Source organism: Giraffa tippelskirchi, chromosome 13 (assembly GCF_054371585.1).
Source record: "Giraffa tippelskirchi isolate mGirTip1 chromosome 13, T2T-mGirTip1v1.2.pri, whole genome shotgun sequence".
In the NCBI taxonomy this organism is placed as follows: Eukaryota; Metazoa; Chordata; class Mammalia; order Artiodactyla; family Giraffidae; genus Giraffa; species Giraffa tippelskirchi.
In genome coordinates, this window is record NC_137287.1 from 73,274,098 (window position 1) to 73,289,236 (window position 15,139).

The window sequence follows — 15,139 nt, forward strand, 5'->3', positions numbered from 1 at the left end:
TCAAGTTTTTCAAAAAGGGTCGAGGGTGTTGGTAGAGTATAGCATTGAAGATAGTCCAGATCAGTGAAAAACTACCCTATTTCCTACAGCCTTTCTCACTCATGCTTACAAATGTTTTTATGATAGAAGATCAGCCCATACAGTTACACAGTAGCTCCCACTTCTATGACTTTTCTCATTTCCGGGTCTTTCAGAGTGAAGGAAGATGATTAACAAGTCAAAAAAAAATTTTTTTTGGCTGTGATTCATTTCAATATTGCATTAGCACTGTTATATTTAATAAGATTAATGTGCCAGCAAAGTTCACAATTTGATGTGCTTTTCAAATGATACTCCTATATTCTTATTTCTGAATTCTCTTGCTAGATCCAATTTTCATTTTTAATAATACTTCCTCTTTTGAATAATTCCAATGATGCTCATGGACCTAACCAATTCTCTCATTAAAGGAATGTTCTATGTTTTGATGAAATCCTTATGGTTACAGCGTGTGACAAAATATTAGGCTCCCCACCCCCTGCCCCCCTCCCCCCTCAGCTGGCCGCCCTCCCAGAAAAATCTGATGCAGAAGCAAGGGACAGGATGTGCCTGGTGGGGAAGGAAAATCATCATCTCAGGCAGTTAAATATGTGAGGAGGGGCAAGGAGGCTCCAAGAGCAGGAAGGTAATAGCCAGATCTCATCTAGGCTGCAGGGATTCCAGGGATTGATGCCTCCCTGGAAGGGGTAGAAACACCGGAACAGAGAAATCACTTGCTTGACCTCAAGTAGAAGGGCTGAGTGATGAATCTGTGATATGAGACCAAGTGCAAAGGCCAGAAATGAGGTGCAGAGAAAACATAATTTCAGCGGGCAGTCAAGGTTCAGAGGCCGAGTGGAGGCTGTGCAGGTGGCCTTCTTCCCGGGAATCACAGAAGTGAACTTGGAGTTCTCAAACATAAAGGACAGGACCTTCCAGATCAAAAAGGGAACCAGAGGTCATGGTCCACTTTGGGATGGTAGAGAAGAGAGACAAGAACACTTAAAAAAAAAAGCAAAACCAGATGCAAACTAGTACACAGAGGATGGATAAAAAAACAACATCCTACTGTACAGCACAGGGAACTATATTCCATGCCCTGTGACAAACCAGAATGGAAAAGAATATGAAAAATATATACATGTATAACTTTGTCATAGAGCAGAAATGAACACAACATTGTAAACCAACTATACTTCAATAAATTTTTTAAAAACAATTACAAAATGTAAAAAAGCACAGAAACACCCCAGAGCTCAGAAAAAGTGTCTGAAAGAGAAGGAACAGCTGGCAATGCCTAGGACGACAGCTTAAAAGTGTGGACATGTCAGGAGTCAGGCAGGACAGGCATTTCTCTTTTGCCACTGTTTATATTGCCCTCGACCTTTGGGCTATGAAAAACAGAAGGTTAATCCAAGGAGCTCTGAGGGCGTCACAGTACCTGAGGCACAAGGTCTCTGGTCCTTATCCCTGAGGGATGGGACAGGTCTCAGGACAAAGTGCATACTTGTTAAATCCAATGAATTTGAGAGCCAAATGCTTCAATTTCCCAATCAATACACTCGTACCCACAGAGATTCATTGACCTCTATTTCGACATCTGACTGAAGGGGAGTTTTTGGATTTCTGGTTTAATACTCATTTCCACACACCACACCACCTGCCTAACAACTTGTTATTGGGAACGGCTTTTAAATTATTCATGAAGAAATATCTTGAAGAAGTACTATACATCCAAGTATACTTGTTTTAGCATTGTTTCTTTAGCACAAATGATTGAAAACAGCCTCATGATCTAAGAACAGGGGACAGATTAAATGAGTAATGGGACATCCATGCAATGATGGTACACAGTCTTTCAAAAAACTAGGTTCAGGGTTTCTCTGGTGGCTCAGTGGTGAAGAATCCGCCTGTCAAAACAGGAAACATGGGTTCGATCCCTGATCCTGGAAGATCCCACATGCCTTGGAGCAATTAAGCCCGTGTGCCACAACTATTGAGCCTGTGCTCTGGAGCCCAAAAGCCGCAGCTACTGAGCCCACTCATCCTAGAGCCTCTGCCCTACAATAAGAGAAGCCACTGCAATAAGAAGCCAGTGCATCACAACCAGACAGTAGCCCCTGCTCGGCCACAACTAGAGAAAAGCCAATGCAGCAACAAAGATCTAGCACAGCCAAAACTAAAAATAACTAAATAAAAACATAAAATTTTTTTTGAAAAATGAGGTTGAGGGAATTCCCTGGCAGTTCAGTGGTTGGTTAGGATTCAACGATTTCACTGTCAAAGGCCCAGGTTTAATCCTCTGTTGGGGAGCTAAGATCAGTGCAGCCAAATAAACAAAAAATGAGACTGGTCTATGGGTTTTGATATATAATAGCCTTCCCTGATATTTGGTAAAGAATCCATCTGCCTGCAACGCAGGAGACCCCAGCTTGATTCCTGGATCAGGAAGATCCGCTGGAGAAGGGATAGGCTGCCCACTCCAGTATTCTTCGGCTTCCCTGGTGGCTCAGCTGGTAAAGAATCTGCCTGCAATGCGGGAGACCTGGGTTTGATCCCTCGGTTGGGAAGATCCCCTGGAGAAGGGAAAGGCTACCCACTCCAGTATTCAGGCCTGGAGAATTCCAAGGACTGTATAGTCCATGGGGTCACAAAGAGTTGGACACAACTGAGCAACTTTCACTTTCACAAAAATATGTATATGGATTTCCAAGATACACTGTTAAGTGACAATTCAAGGTGCAGGAATGAAGGGGCATGCTGCCATTGGTGGTGAATGCCTGTTCCACATAAGCACGCCCATGCACACATGCACACACCCGCAGCCTTGTACGTGTGTAGGATGCCACCAGGAGGACACGTCAAGAACTGGCATCAGGAGATGCTCACGGGGAGGAAAACTCAAGGCTGGCAGAATGAGAAGTCCTCCTCAGAGGATACCCTTCTTGTGCTTTTTGAAGTTTGTACCATACGCTCATACTACTAATTATAAAAGATGAAGGTCCCTGCAAAGTCAAGGGTGACATACGGAAGTCCTATTTGTTACAGTACAGGTCGAGCTGTGCGGGTCAAGTCCCGAAATAACAGCAGCACAGGACACAGATGCTCACGTCTCTCTCCTGGGAAAGTTGTAGCTTCCTTCAATGGGGGAAGTTCCGCTCTCCTGCCTACAGTGCACCATGTGGCCCTGTGATGAGTCACTTACCTGTGAGCCAGAGCTTCCTCCAGGTAAAACAAGGATCTGCCTGAGAAGATGGCTGGGGGGTGTGGGTGGGGGCGGGGGTGTGATGGGTGCAGAGGCACTGGGTGAAGGATGCACTGGGTAAGGGCCACAGGGCCTTTGCCAGGGGTTGTCACTGTCCGTGACAATGACTGGGAAGGCATCAAGAAAGAAAGGGTGATGGAGCTGGACTTTGAACTTGGATAAGAGGTAGAGGTGGGAGGACTAAGAGACCACTCTCAGAGAGGCACTGCAGGAAGCTGTGACCTCTTGGGGATGGAGTGGAATGGATGCCACTAAATCCCTTAGGTGAACAGTGATGTCTGACATTGAATTTGAATTTGTTTTCTGCCTTAGGCTATAGTCAAACCTGACTCACTGGAAAGACCCTGATGCTGGGAAAGATTGAAGTCAGGAGAAGAAGGGGACAACAGAGGACAAGATGGTTGGATAGCATCATTGAGTCAACGGATGTGAGTTGAGCAAGCTCCAGGAGATGGTGAAGGACAGGGAAACCTGGTGTGATGCAGTCCATGGGTCGCAAAGAGTCTGACATGACTAAGCGACTGAACAACAAATAGTCAAACCCTGCCTTTTAGATTCACAACCTTTATCTAATGCTGTATTTAGTGGTTCTTGGTGGGGGAGGTGGGAGGAAAGAGAACTAACTGTATTCCACTCAGGGTCAAAGGTCTAGGGAGTGGAGAAGGAAATGGCAAACCACTCTAGTATTCTTGCCTGAGAATCCCATGGACAGAGGAGACTGGAGGGCTATAGTGCACGGGGTCACAAAGAGTCGGACACGACTTAGTGACTAAACAACAACAATACTTAAGAATTCCAACTATCAAACTATCAAACAAATTTTAATCAACCATGTTAACACTGGATTATCTGCATAACCCCTCCAAAGAAAATATTACAAAATCATCTCACATGAAAAAGCAATCAGAAACTAATCAGCCAAAATGTAAATAAAATTGTATTATAAAGATGTGTCAGACAGTTATAATTTAAAATATGATGTTTCTCTGGATATAATTATTCTTATAGTATTTCTCAGATTTTTTAATTTATAATCTGTTTTCTCTCTCATTACAATTAAATACCATCTTTGGTTCTCATTATGTGGAAAAAAAAAGGCTAGGGAGAAATGCTACAGGACCCAAAGCACTCAGAGCTAGCAATGGGGGAGACAGGGGCAACAAGGATGTGCTGGAGGACCATGAAAATCTCAGTAGCCACAAGACCCCCAGAATATGTATGAGCTTGAGCCATTTTGTTAGGTATTAAAGAAAAGAGTGATCCTGGAAGGTAAAATGACACGGAAACCTTTGCGTTTTAGAAAAATGAGGAGAAAAATCCCAGCAGCTTCTAGACTGAAAACAAGGCAAAACAAAGAAAAAGAATATGGTTGCCTATAAAAGAAAGAGAAGCAGACAGGCAGAGAAACATCTGTTCCACTAAATCCTAAAAGATAATAAAAAGATAATAAAATAATGTTTACGGAGCTTGAAGGAAAACAATTATCACAGAATCATGCTTGCATCCAGACTCTGGTTCATGCAAAAAAAGCATCTTCAGACATATAGGAGGTTAGAAAATATATCATCCACACACTCTAATAAAAAAAATTAAATGAGAAAATACTCAAAGAAGAAAGGAGAGGGTGCAGTTTATAAAAAACAGCGGTTAGCAATGAAAACGGTAAAGCTGTCAAGATGGTTTAAGACATTTTTTACACTATAGATGTGAATATAACACAATAGTTAAGAAAAAAGCTTTAATATAATACAAAGGCAAAAAGAAAAGAAGCCAGATGGAATTAAAACCCCAGATTATTTCAACAAAACCTAGGATACGTAAAGGAAGGAGAAATTCAAATATCCTATACAGTTTGTCTTGTTTGGTAGCAGAATATTTTGGACACTGGTTAATTTTTTACATTGACAGAAAAATACAGGGAAAAAGCATCCTTGTTAGAAATTCAATGGTAATTCCCAGAAGAAGAAAAATAGGATATAGAGCTCCTAAACCATTAGAGGAGAAAAAAATAAAGGATGTATGGAAACTTGACATATTCTGTAAAACACAAGAAAAGAATGAGGAAGTATTCTGAGTACCAAAAAGGCTTACAAAATTCAAAGGCAGGATATGATCTGAGCTGTCTAACACATTGGCCATGACCCACATGCAGCTATTAAATTCTAATAATTTTGAATTAAAACTGATTAAAATTTAAAATTCAGTGCCTCAGTCACACTAGCCACATTTCAAGTGGCCAGTGATCTCTGTATCAGACATTTTCATCATAGCAGAACAGACTAGCAGACAACACTCACAGCCAGTGCAAAATACAAGGTAATATGAGTCTATATCAAGTATGAACCTATTTATGTTAAATATACATTTACATACACATATAAATATATAAAGGGGTGCCCAGGTGGCTCAGTGGTAAAGAATCCACCTGCCAATGCAGGAGACATAGGGTACTCGGATTTGATCCCTGGATCAGGGAGATCCCCTGGAGGAGGGCATGGCAACCCACTCCAGTATTCTTGCTTGGAGAATTCCATAGACAGAGGAGCCTGGTGGGTTACAGTATGTAGGGTCACAAAGAGTCAGACATGACTGAGCACACAAGCACATAAATATATAAACACTGATTGAGTCAGTGAAAAATAAAAAATAACAAAAGCATCTCTGTAATGTATGATCTTACTTATGTAAATATATGTGCATCTATATATATGCATATAAATATAAATAAGTATAAATTACACTGTTAATAGTGGCATCTCTAAGAAGTAGGATGACTAAGGGGCTTTCTTTCTCCATATATCTTACTGTTTGTGTTTTCATTAAGCATATTACTCTTACAATAAGTAAAAGTCATTAACATATTTTCAATGGGAGTAACTGTAGACCAACCAACCAATCTCTTTCTTGAAATTGGTTCCAAACCCTGGGTTAACCTAGTAACTGACTTTAACTTGCATATATCTACCATGTACACTTGGGTTAATAAATAATTTCAAGATGGCACAGCATGTGTCCAATATACTTAAGAGACTTTCAAGAGTTTGGCTAAGCCCTGCAAGAAGTTTGTTCTGAGCCCCAGAGTGATAGCACCCTTTCAGATGGAAACCTTTGATCATTTTAAATGTTATTTCCCAAACAGGAGGTTGCTTGAGCAAAAGTTGTTAGCTCACCTTTCCATTTAGATTTACAGTATTAATGTATGTGTGTGTTGAGTCTCTTCGATTGTGTCCAACTCTTTGCTACTCCATGGACTGCAGCCCACCAGGTTCCTCTGTCCATGGGATTTTCCAGGCAAGAATACTAGAGTGGCTTGCCATGCCCTCTTCCAGGGGATCTTCCCAACCCAGGGATCAAACCTGCGTCTCTCGTGTCTCCTGCATTGGCAGGCGGGTTCTTTACCACTAGAGCCGTGGATAGCAGACCACATTTCAGAAAAAGCAGTTTTGAATTATCCCTTACGTTTTCCATGACAAGAAAAATATCTTGAGAATTCTAGTAATTTTCTGCATCTTCTCACAGACCCTACAGTTGACTGAAAAGAAGATCAACAACAAAGTCAGAACTAATGACACAGTGCACAGAGTAGCTTCCAATATCCCCACCTTAAATTGGAGGTAAGAGAAGAGAGGTTAGGGTCTCTGTTAAAAGAATTTCAAAGTTTTAAACTTTCCCAAGTGCCAGATCTTTAATTTCTGTAAGAAAAATAACATATTTAAAATGTCTGGGAATAACCCTCAAATACCAAAACTATTTCAGATCTACCCTAGGGGATAGATAGTTCAGTCACTTATCTGCCAACAAAGACATCTTCATATATGCTTATTTTATTCCCTATGTAAATATTCTTGGTAACTATTCACCACAGTGAATAATGAGGGGAAGGTTTTCTGAATGAAAAGGGGATGAGACACATCAATTTGTCCAGGAAATATGCACTTTGAAAGTCAGTGCTGGTAAAGCAAGGAGAGAGATTTGGTTCTGCTGCCAACTTAAATGCTAATTTAAAAGAATCCACCTGCGATGCAGGAGTCACGGGTTCGATCCCTGGTTTGGGAACATCCCCTGGATGAAGAAATGGCAACCCACTCCAGTATTCTTGCCTGGAAAATCCCATGGACAGAGGAGCCTGGTGGGCTACAGTCCATTAAGTTGCACAGAGTTGGACAAGACTGAGCACACATGCACACTTTTCTCCTGAGTCTCTAGTTTTAATATGTGTAAGACAATAAGTAAATACATTATACTCAACATAGATGTAAATTAATTCTTTCAGGCCACAACTGTACTATTTAGTGAATGACTGCCCTGTGTACTGACCCATACCTAGTGGCTTCCAAGTGATCATTCACCTTTAAAATAGCCATTCCTTCAAAGCCTCATTATTTGTCACCTGATTTCAACTGGTGGAGAACGAAGAGGCCAGGTGTAGAAAAGAGGTGTCTTTCAAATTTTAACATTTATAAACTTGAGCTACTTAAGAAAAAAAAAAAATCTAGGTTTCCACTGAGCCATATCATCAGTACCCAAGCCAAATAAAACACAATTACTCCCCCAAATTTGGCAACGCCATTTGAATTCAAATCCAAAAAAGTGGTCCAACTAGCACAGCCACTTGGATTTTTACTAATCTCCTTACATTTTAATAGACTACAATAAACCCATTACAACAATTCCTTCTAAAAGCTTAAATCATGTTATCTGTTCTTGGGTAAAATATTTCAGTCCATTGAGCAGCTCTAATTTTGAGTAACTGTGCTAACGTATAATTAATGTACAGATGCACTAAACTGAAAACCTTGGAAGAAGGCATGGAAATGCTTCTGGGTGTGAATGTGGGAACTGTGCACAGCCTCCTGCAAGGTTCCTGGGGGCAGCTTCCCCATCACCAGCTACACAGGTGAGTAATTTTCTGTACCATGGGCATTCTTGACTATATAAGCCAAGAAGTACATAATTAAACCTTCAAAAGGATGAAGAACAACAAACAGACATTACAGGGGAGAAGACAGACTGTTAAGGATCTTGCTAGAAAGACAGGTGCTAAAGTTTGGGGGGTAACTCAGCACATTTGCATCTGGGCCCATTTCTGGCACTAGTGCCATTGTTTCAATAACATATCTATATTTAGCTATTTATCATAGACAAATTTCTACGGCTGCATAAACAGAACTGGAGCTCAGATGTCTGCAGAATTTCCTTTCCTCTCTTTTAAAAAAATATTCAGACTAGAATTCTAACATTCTGTACTTGCAGCTGCCACTGAAAAATATTCATGCCAATGAAAGATACATTTAGTCAGCTTTTCTTTTTCTTGATCTCTTTTAATATTTTATAACACTTTAAAACTCAAAGTTCCTGTCTTAAATAAATCTCCAAGCAGACGTTAAATAGAATGTAAATACTCCACACTTTAACTCATCAATCATTTAAAGAATCCTCTCCATGAACTGAATAAATAAGCCATCTGTGACTAAGGCCTCCCTATCATGTTTTTAAGCTGACCCACTTCTTCGCCAGTCACCATGGTTTGCAAAATCTCACTTCTAAAGGGATGAGTGCTGGGCGCCAGAGCATAGTTCGAATCCAACAGGGTAAAAGGGTAATTAATGTAAACACAAGTTGGGATTTAAAATGACCCCCCTACCTATAAAAACAGAACTTCAATACCCCCCTTCACCGGAAGCAATCTTTTCCCCCCCAAAGGAGAGGGAATTAAGTCTGCAGCGGGGGAGAAAGGAAGCCAGCGTAAGGAAGAAGAAACCTGATCAGGTGTTAAAACGCGTCTTTGGACATCAAACAGCAAGCAGGATCTGGTCGGGTCGGCGGGAGCGACCCCCCAAGACTGAGCTGAAATTTGGGTCGGGACCGCGGCGGCGGACCTGCGCGACCCCATAAACCCGGCCGGGACCCCCGGCGCCCCCTGCCCGGGTCCGCGCGGGGCAGGGCAGCCAGGGCAGCACAACTTTCCGCAGCTCCCCCGCCAGAGCCGCGGAAACCAGTAGGGGCAAATCTCAAAGTGCTCCCCGCCATCGGAGGCTCGTTCTCCCGGGGGTGGTGGCGGCTGGGGGAGGGGTGGGAGGGTCTGGGAGGACTTCGGAGGAGGATGACAAGGAGAGGCGAGAGGAGAACCACTTCCCACCGGCCGGGCCGCCACAAAGGGAAGGGGGTCGCGTTCCCCTCGGTGCCACCGAGTCACACGCCGGCTGGGATGCGGACGCGCGAGGCCGGCGGGTGACAGCGGCGTGGCGGGTCCCGGTGCCCCTTCACCCACCCGCGGCCTCGCTCCCGCCGCCCAGCTCCCCTCGCGAGCCGCACCCCCGGACCTCCAGCTGCCCCGGAGCCGCGCGAAAGCCACGCGGGGGCCCGCCCGCCCCGGAGCCGGCGTCCGCGCGGAGCCCGGCGCGCCTACCCTTTGGCGTGCTCCATCTCTTCCTCATTGTCCCCGTCGATCCCGCACGTGTCCTGGTCGTCCAGCTCCAGGCTCTGCTGGCTGGCCGCGGACTCGCTGTCCTCCGCCATCTCGGCGGCGCGGGCTGGGAGGCGGCGCTCGAGGCCGCGAGCGCGGGGGGCGGGCGCGGCGAAGGCGGCAGCGGGAGAAGCTCCCTCTAGCGAAGCTCGCAGTCTCCTCCGAGCGTGCCCGCCCACTCTGCCCCGCCTCACCTTCGTTCCGCCCCGCCTCGCCCCGTTCCGTCCCGCCTCGCCCCGCCCCACCGCGCCGCGCCCAGCCCCGCCCAGTCCGGCCTCGCCCCGCCCCACCCACTTCGCTCCGCCCAGCCCCTCTGGGCCCGATCTGGGGGTGGTGCGCGCGCCCGCGCCGTCCGGGGTTGGAGGCGCGCGGGATGGCAACACGCGCTGTGCGCAGGGGGCGTAGCCCTGGAACACGCCTCAGTCTTCTGAACGCCGCAACCCGCTGACCCCGAATCCTGAGTCTTCGTTTTTGGAGGATAGACAACGCGATTTTACATCTGTTCACGTTAAGAAGAGCTTTCAACTCTGCAGGAAATTCATACTCGGGTAGGCCGTGCTGAGGCCACTGATTTCCAGAACCCAAACCCCATCCCCCAACCCCAACCAGGTGCACTTGGTGAAGATTTCATTTCATATGTCTCTGTCCAGTGTACTATAAAGTCAAAAGTCTAAACAGAGTGCTTCCAGCCTTCCCACCTGTCCATTCCAACCGGACTGGCGGCCCTAAAACTCTTGACAGAGGACAGTGTAGAGCTGCCCCTTTTTTTTTTTACTGGACCGGTTAGCCCACAACAGCCATCGTGGGGGAAATGGGGCTTGAAGAGTGTCAGGGGCGCCATTCTGGCGTCCTCAAGTGAAGGTTATGACCTAAACCTCCAAGCAGAAGTGGGTGGCCTTCTAGGCTGAAATGGTTCCCTGTCTTTCCCGGTGAAGGCAGGAGGGTAAGGAGGCACTCCATGGATTGCCAAAGAAAAGGCACGTGAAGTCCAAACTCGTGTTTGCTGTTGCACTCTGTACTCCCCCGGTCCTTCCCTTTGTTCTCCTTTCATGGACCGAGTTCAGGGTCCCGCTAGGTTATGGGAAGCCTGCATGGTTTTACAAAGGCAGTGGAAAGATAGTTATCAGAAATGCCAAGTGAGGGAAAAGAGACTTTAAAAAGCTACCTGTAATTTTTGGTGTGGGTCCCCTTTTTTTGCGAAAGGTATTGGGAGCACTTTGTGGCTTCTTTTTTTCCCCCACAAGCAGGACCATGCCCTTAAAATACAATATGATAGAAGTACCTAAAAAACAAAAATTGTAGAGCGATTTCAAAGTTTACCAGACGTTTATGACTGCCAGAGGTTGAGCCTGCAAAGGTTCTGAAAGAAGTGGAAAATGGGGCCAAACCGCGAAGGAAATACAGGCTTTCTTTCACAATTGCAACAATTTCTGAGACCAAAAGTCACATGTGAGCTCTGGCTTCAAACTTTAGGCAAATATAGCTCAGTGAATTTCCTTTGGTTCCTCCCTGTGGACATGAAGGTTGGATAATGGTAACCTGGTTGGGTAACCAGCAGAATCCTGATCAGGAGCAAATCAGATCAGTTGCTATAAACTACTGGAAGGGTTCTCTAAAAAAGAGAAATGCAAATCAAAATTACCTCACACCAGTCAGAAAGGAAACCTCTACAAACAATAAATGCTGGAGAGGGTATGGAGAAAAGGGAACCCTCTTGCACTGTTGATGGGAATGTAAATTGATGCAGCCATATAGACAAAAGTATGGAGGTTCCTTAAAAAGCTAAAAATAGAACTACCATATGACCCAGCAATCCCACTACTGGGCATTTATCCTGAGAAAACCATAATGGCAAGAAACACATATACCCCAATATTCATTGCAGCCCTATTTACAATAGACAGGACATGGAAGCAACTTAAATGTCCATCAACAGATGAATGGATAAAGATGTCGTGCATATACATAATGGACTATTACTCAGCCATAAAAAGGAACAAAATTGGGTCATTTGTGGAGATGTGGATGGACCTAGAGTCTGTCAAACAGAGTGAAGTAAGTCAGAAAGACAAAAATATTGTATAATGATGCATATATGTGAAATCTAGAAAAATGGCACAGAGGAACCTACTTGCAGAGCAGGAAAAGAGACATAGGTGTAGAGAATGGACATGTGGACAGGGATGGAGAGGGTGGGTTGAAATGGGAGATTAGGTTTGATGTATATACACCATGTGTAAAATAGTGGGAACCTGCTATGTAGCATAGGGAGCTCAGCTTGGTGCTCTGTGATGACCTAGAAGGATGGGGAAGGTGGGAGGAGGTCCAAGAAGTAGGGGATATACGTGTACATATAGCTGATTCACTTTGTTGTACAATAGAAACTAACACAATGTTGTGAAACAATTATACTCCAATTAAAAAAAGACCAAAGGAAACTCAGCAGACACATATTTATCTGAATTCTTAAGAAATGTCGCCTAAGAACCTCTCAAAAAAGAGTAAAAAAACAAATAATTCTGGAGAAATAAAATGAGAGTATCAAAAACCAGTTGAACACTGGAAAGCAATGATAAATAGGGAATATGTGTTCCTCAGAATGCAAAGAAGTTGGCACAGGTGACTTTTCAGCAGTGGATGGAGGTATTACATAATACAAATGTGTGTCATCATTAATCATTTGAAGTAGGATAGAGTTTGCAGATAACCCTGGCGTTCTTAAATGCTATTGTTATGCATAGAAACAATAGGATTTAACAGTATGCCAGGCATACTGCTGTCCATGGGGTCTCAAAGAGTCAGACACGATTGAGCAACTGAACAACAACAGTGCATAGAAACTCACTATATTTCTAAAAATTATGGCTTCTTTTCCCTATTTTAATCCCAGAGTTTGGGGGACTGGAACCAGATGGTATCTTTAGAACCTCAGATCCAAGATTTCTTTGGGGGAAGAGACTACTGCACAGTGGTTACTAGTGTGTTAAAAGAGGCTCTTGGAAATTTCCTATCCTACTTGACTCATCTCTTATTATAGATGTAAGATCATAGTTGTATAATTAGTCTTGTTTTATTTAAACTGCTATAACTTTTTGCTTTAAAAAACTGTGCTATAATACATGCAACATAAAATTTACCATCTTAACTGTGTCTAAGTATACAATTCAGTAGCATTAAGTACATTGACATTGTTGGGCAAGCCCATCTCCAGAACTTTTACATCTTGCAAAACTGCAACTATAACCATTAAACAACTCGCCATTCACCCCTCTCCCCAGCCCGTAGCAACCACCTGTGAACCTGACTACTTTCTATCCCTATGAATTTGACCAGTCTAGGATCCTTGTATAAATGCAATTATGCAGTCTTTTTGTGACTAGCTTATTTCCCTTAGCAAAATGTCCTCAAGGTTCATCTGTGTTGTACCATGTATCAGAATTTTCTTCCTTTCTAAGGCTAAATAATATTGCACTGTATTGTAAATCATAAGATCCTGAACTTTGAGGTTGATGCTATGATTTGGATGAGATGTTGGGGAGTTTTGTGGGGGAATTGATCCCTGGTCAGAGAACTAAGATCTCACATGCTGCGGAGTAACTAAGCTCTTTGTGCCACAACTACTGAGCCCATGTGCCACAAACTAGACGGTCCGTGCACCGCAGTGAAAGATACTGAGTGTCACCACTAAGACCCAAAGAAGCCAAGTAAAATAAATAAACAAATATTTTTTAAAAAGAAGAAATATGTGACTAACTAGCCAGAAGGCAGATTGATAAATTCACTGCAAAGGTATGAATTCAAATCACCATCCTTGTCGTTGCAGCTCCTCCCATCAAGAGATGGAACCAGTGTCCCCACCATTTGATTTTAGGATGACCAACAAAATTCAGCAGAAGTGATGGTGTGGCAGTTTGGGCACAGAGAATATACCCTTCTGCTTCCTCTATCTCTTTAATTCCAGCAAAAAACCCAAATCTGATGATACAGGTTGTGTATCTAGAATGCATGCATGCTAAGTCACTTCAGTCGTGTCCGACTTTGTGACCCCAGGACTGTAGCCTGCCAGGCTCTGTCTCTGGGATTTCCCAGCAAGAACACTGGAGTGGGTTGCCATGCCCTCCTCCAAAGGATCTTCCTGACCCAGGGATTGAACCAGCATCTCTTACGTCTTCTGCATTGGCAGGCGTGTTCTTTACCACTAGTACTACCTGGGAAGCCCCATGTATCTAGCATATATCATCTTTATTAATAAGAGAACTAATAAATTTTGGCCAAAGGGAATGTTAAAGGGATCTAGCCTTGAGTGGGTTTCCACTGCTCTGCCCAGTGGAATGTTTTCCCTCCTGGGCTCTCCCGTTCTTGGTCGGCCCACCAACTGACCACGGACACATATGCAAGCCCCACTGAGATCAGCATAACTGCCTAGCTGACCCATAGATGTGTGAAAAACAATCAATGGTTATTGTTTAAAGCCATTAAGTTGTGGAGTGTTTTTTTGTTGTTTTTTTTCTGCATCAATAACTAACTGATAAGCTACAGGAAAGCCAAGACGAAAAGAAAATCTTAAAGATGGACACATTCTTTATCATCAACTGTGATAACTATATATCAGGTCTGTCTGAAAAGGACTCCTGCCAAGTTGATAATCTGCACGTTCCATTCTGTGCTCACAAAAACAGTGCCTGTTACTTTGGTATTGTGTTAACTCTTCCTAACAGCTGGTCTGCTTTACACTCAGGTTGACTTGATCTTATTTTTTTTTTTTAAAGTGACTCCATTTCTGGGCTTCCCTGGTGGCTCAGTGCTAAAGAATCCACCTGCCAATGCAGGAGACATGGGTTTGATCCCTGGTCTGGGAAGATCCCACATGCTGAGGAGTGACTAAGTCCATGCACCACAACTACTGAAGCCTTGGAGCCCGTGCTCTGCAACAATAGAAGCCATCACAACGAGAATCCCACGTACCACATAAACAGTAGCCCCCACTCTGCAACTAGAGAAAGCCCGCACAGCAACAAAGACCCAGCACAGCCCTAAATAAATAAATAAATATATATATATTTTAAAAAGTGACTCCATTTCTAATTGTGAAGGAAGCTATTACTGCGCCTTACCTTTTGCAATTGCGCTTTTGAGAAGCACTTCTTGGGATCAGTGTGAGCATGGTTTTCACCTCCTGCTGCTTATGATTCTGCTGAAAGGCTTTCCTACTTGTTCAAACCAGCAGGGTGGTGTCACCATGAGAACTGCAGACCAGCTGCATATGGAACTTCACAGTGGGTGAGTCTGGCTTGCTCCCTATGGGACAAGGTAGGGCCTGAGAGGATGCCGAGGAACCTGCCAGGGATGTCACAGCATGTCAGTGGGCGTTGATCACCGAGAGGAGACTA

The 15,139-nt window shown here is 43.9% G+C and overlaps 1 protein-coding gene and 1 long non-coding RNA gene across 4 annotated transcripts in view; one reads left to right on the top strand and one right to left on the bottom strand.

The window, feature by feature from the left end:
• The window catches only part of NMT2 (N-myristoyltransferase 2), a 54,782-nt gene extending 44,846 nt beyond the window's left edge, over positions 1–9,936 (bottom strand). For 2 of the 3 annotated variants that reach the window (XR_014072382.1, XM_081553602.1), the window contains exon 1: positions 9,693–9,936. Coding sequence is in view for 1 of the 3 variants with exons in the window: in XM_081553602.1 (XP_081409728.1) it covers positions 9,693–9,802 (110 nt within the window). In the remaining 2 variants the exon portion in view is untranslated. The remainder of the gene's footprint in view (positions 1–9,692) is intronic. The other variant, XM_081553603.1, reaches the window with a different exon arrangement.
• A 163-nt stretch (positions 9,937–10,099) lies between these two features.
• Positions 10,100–14,818, top strand: LOC145531384 (uncharacterized). Its single transcript, XR_014072392.1, has 2 exons — positions 10,100–10,297; positions 14,519–14,818. It is a non-coding gene; the product is annotated as an uncharacterized LOC145531384 (long non-coding RNA).
• Positions 14,819–15,139: the final 321 nt, after the last annotated feature.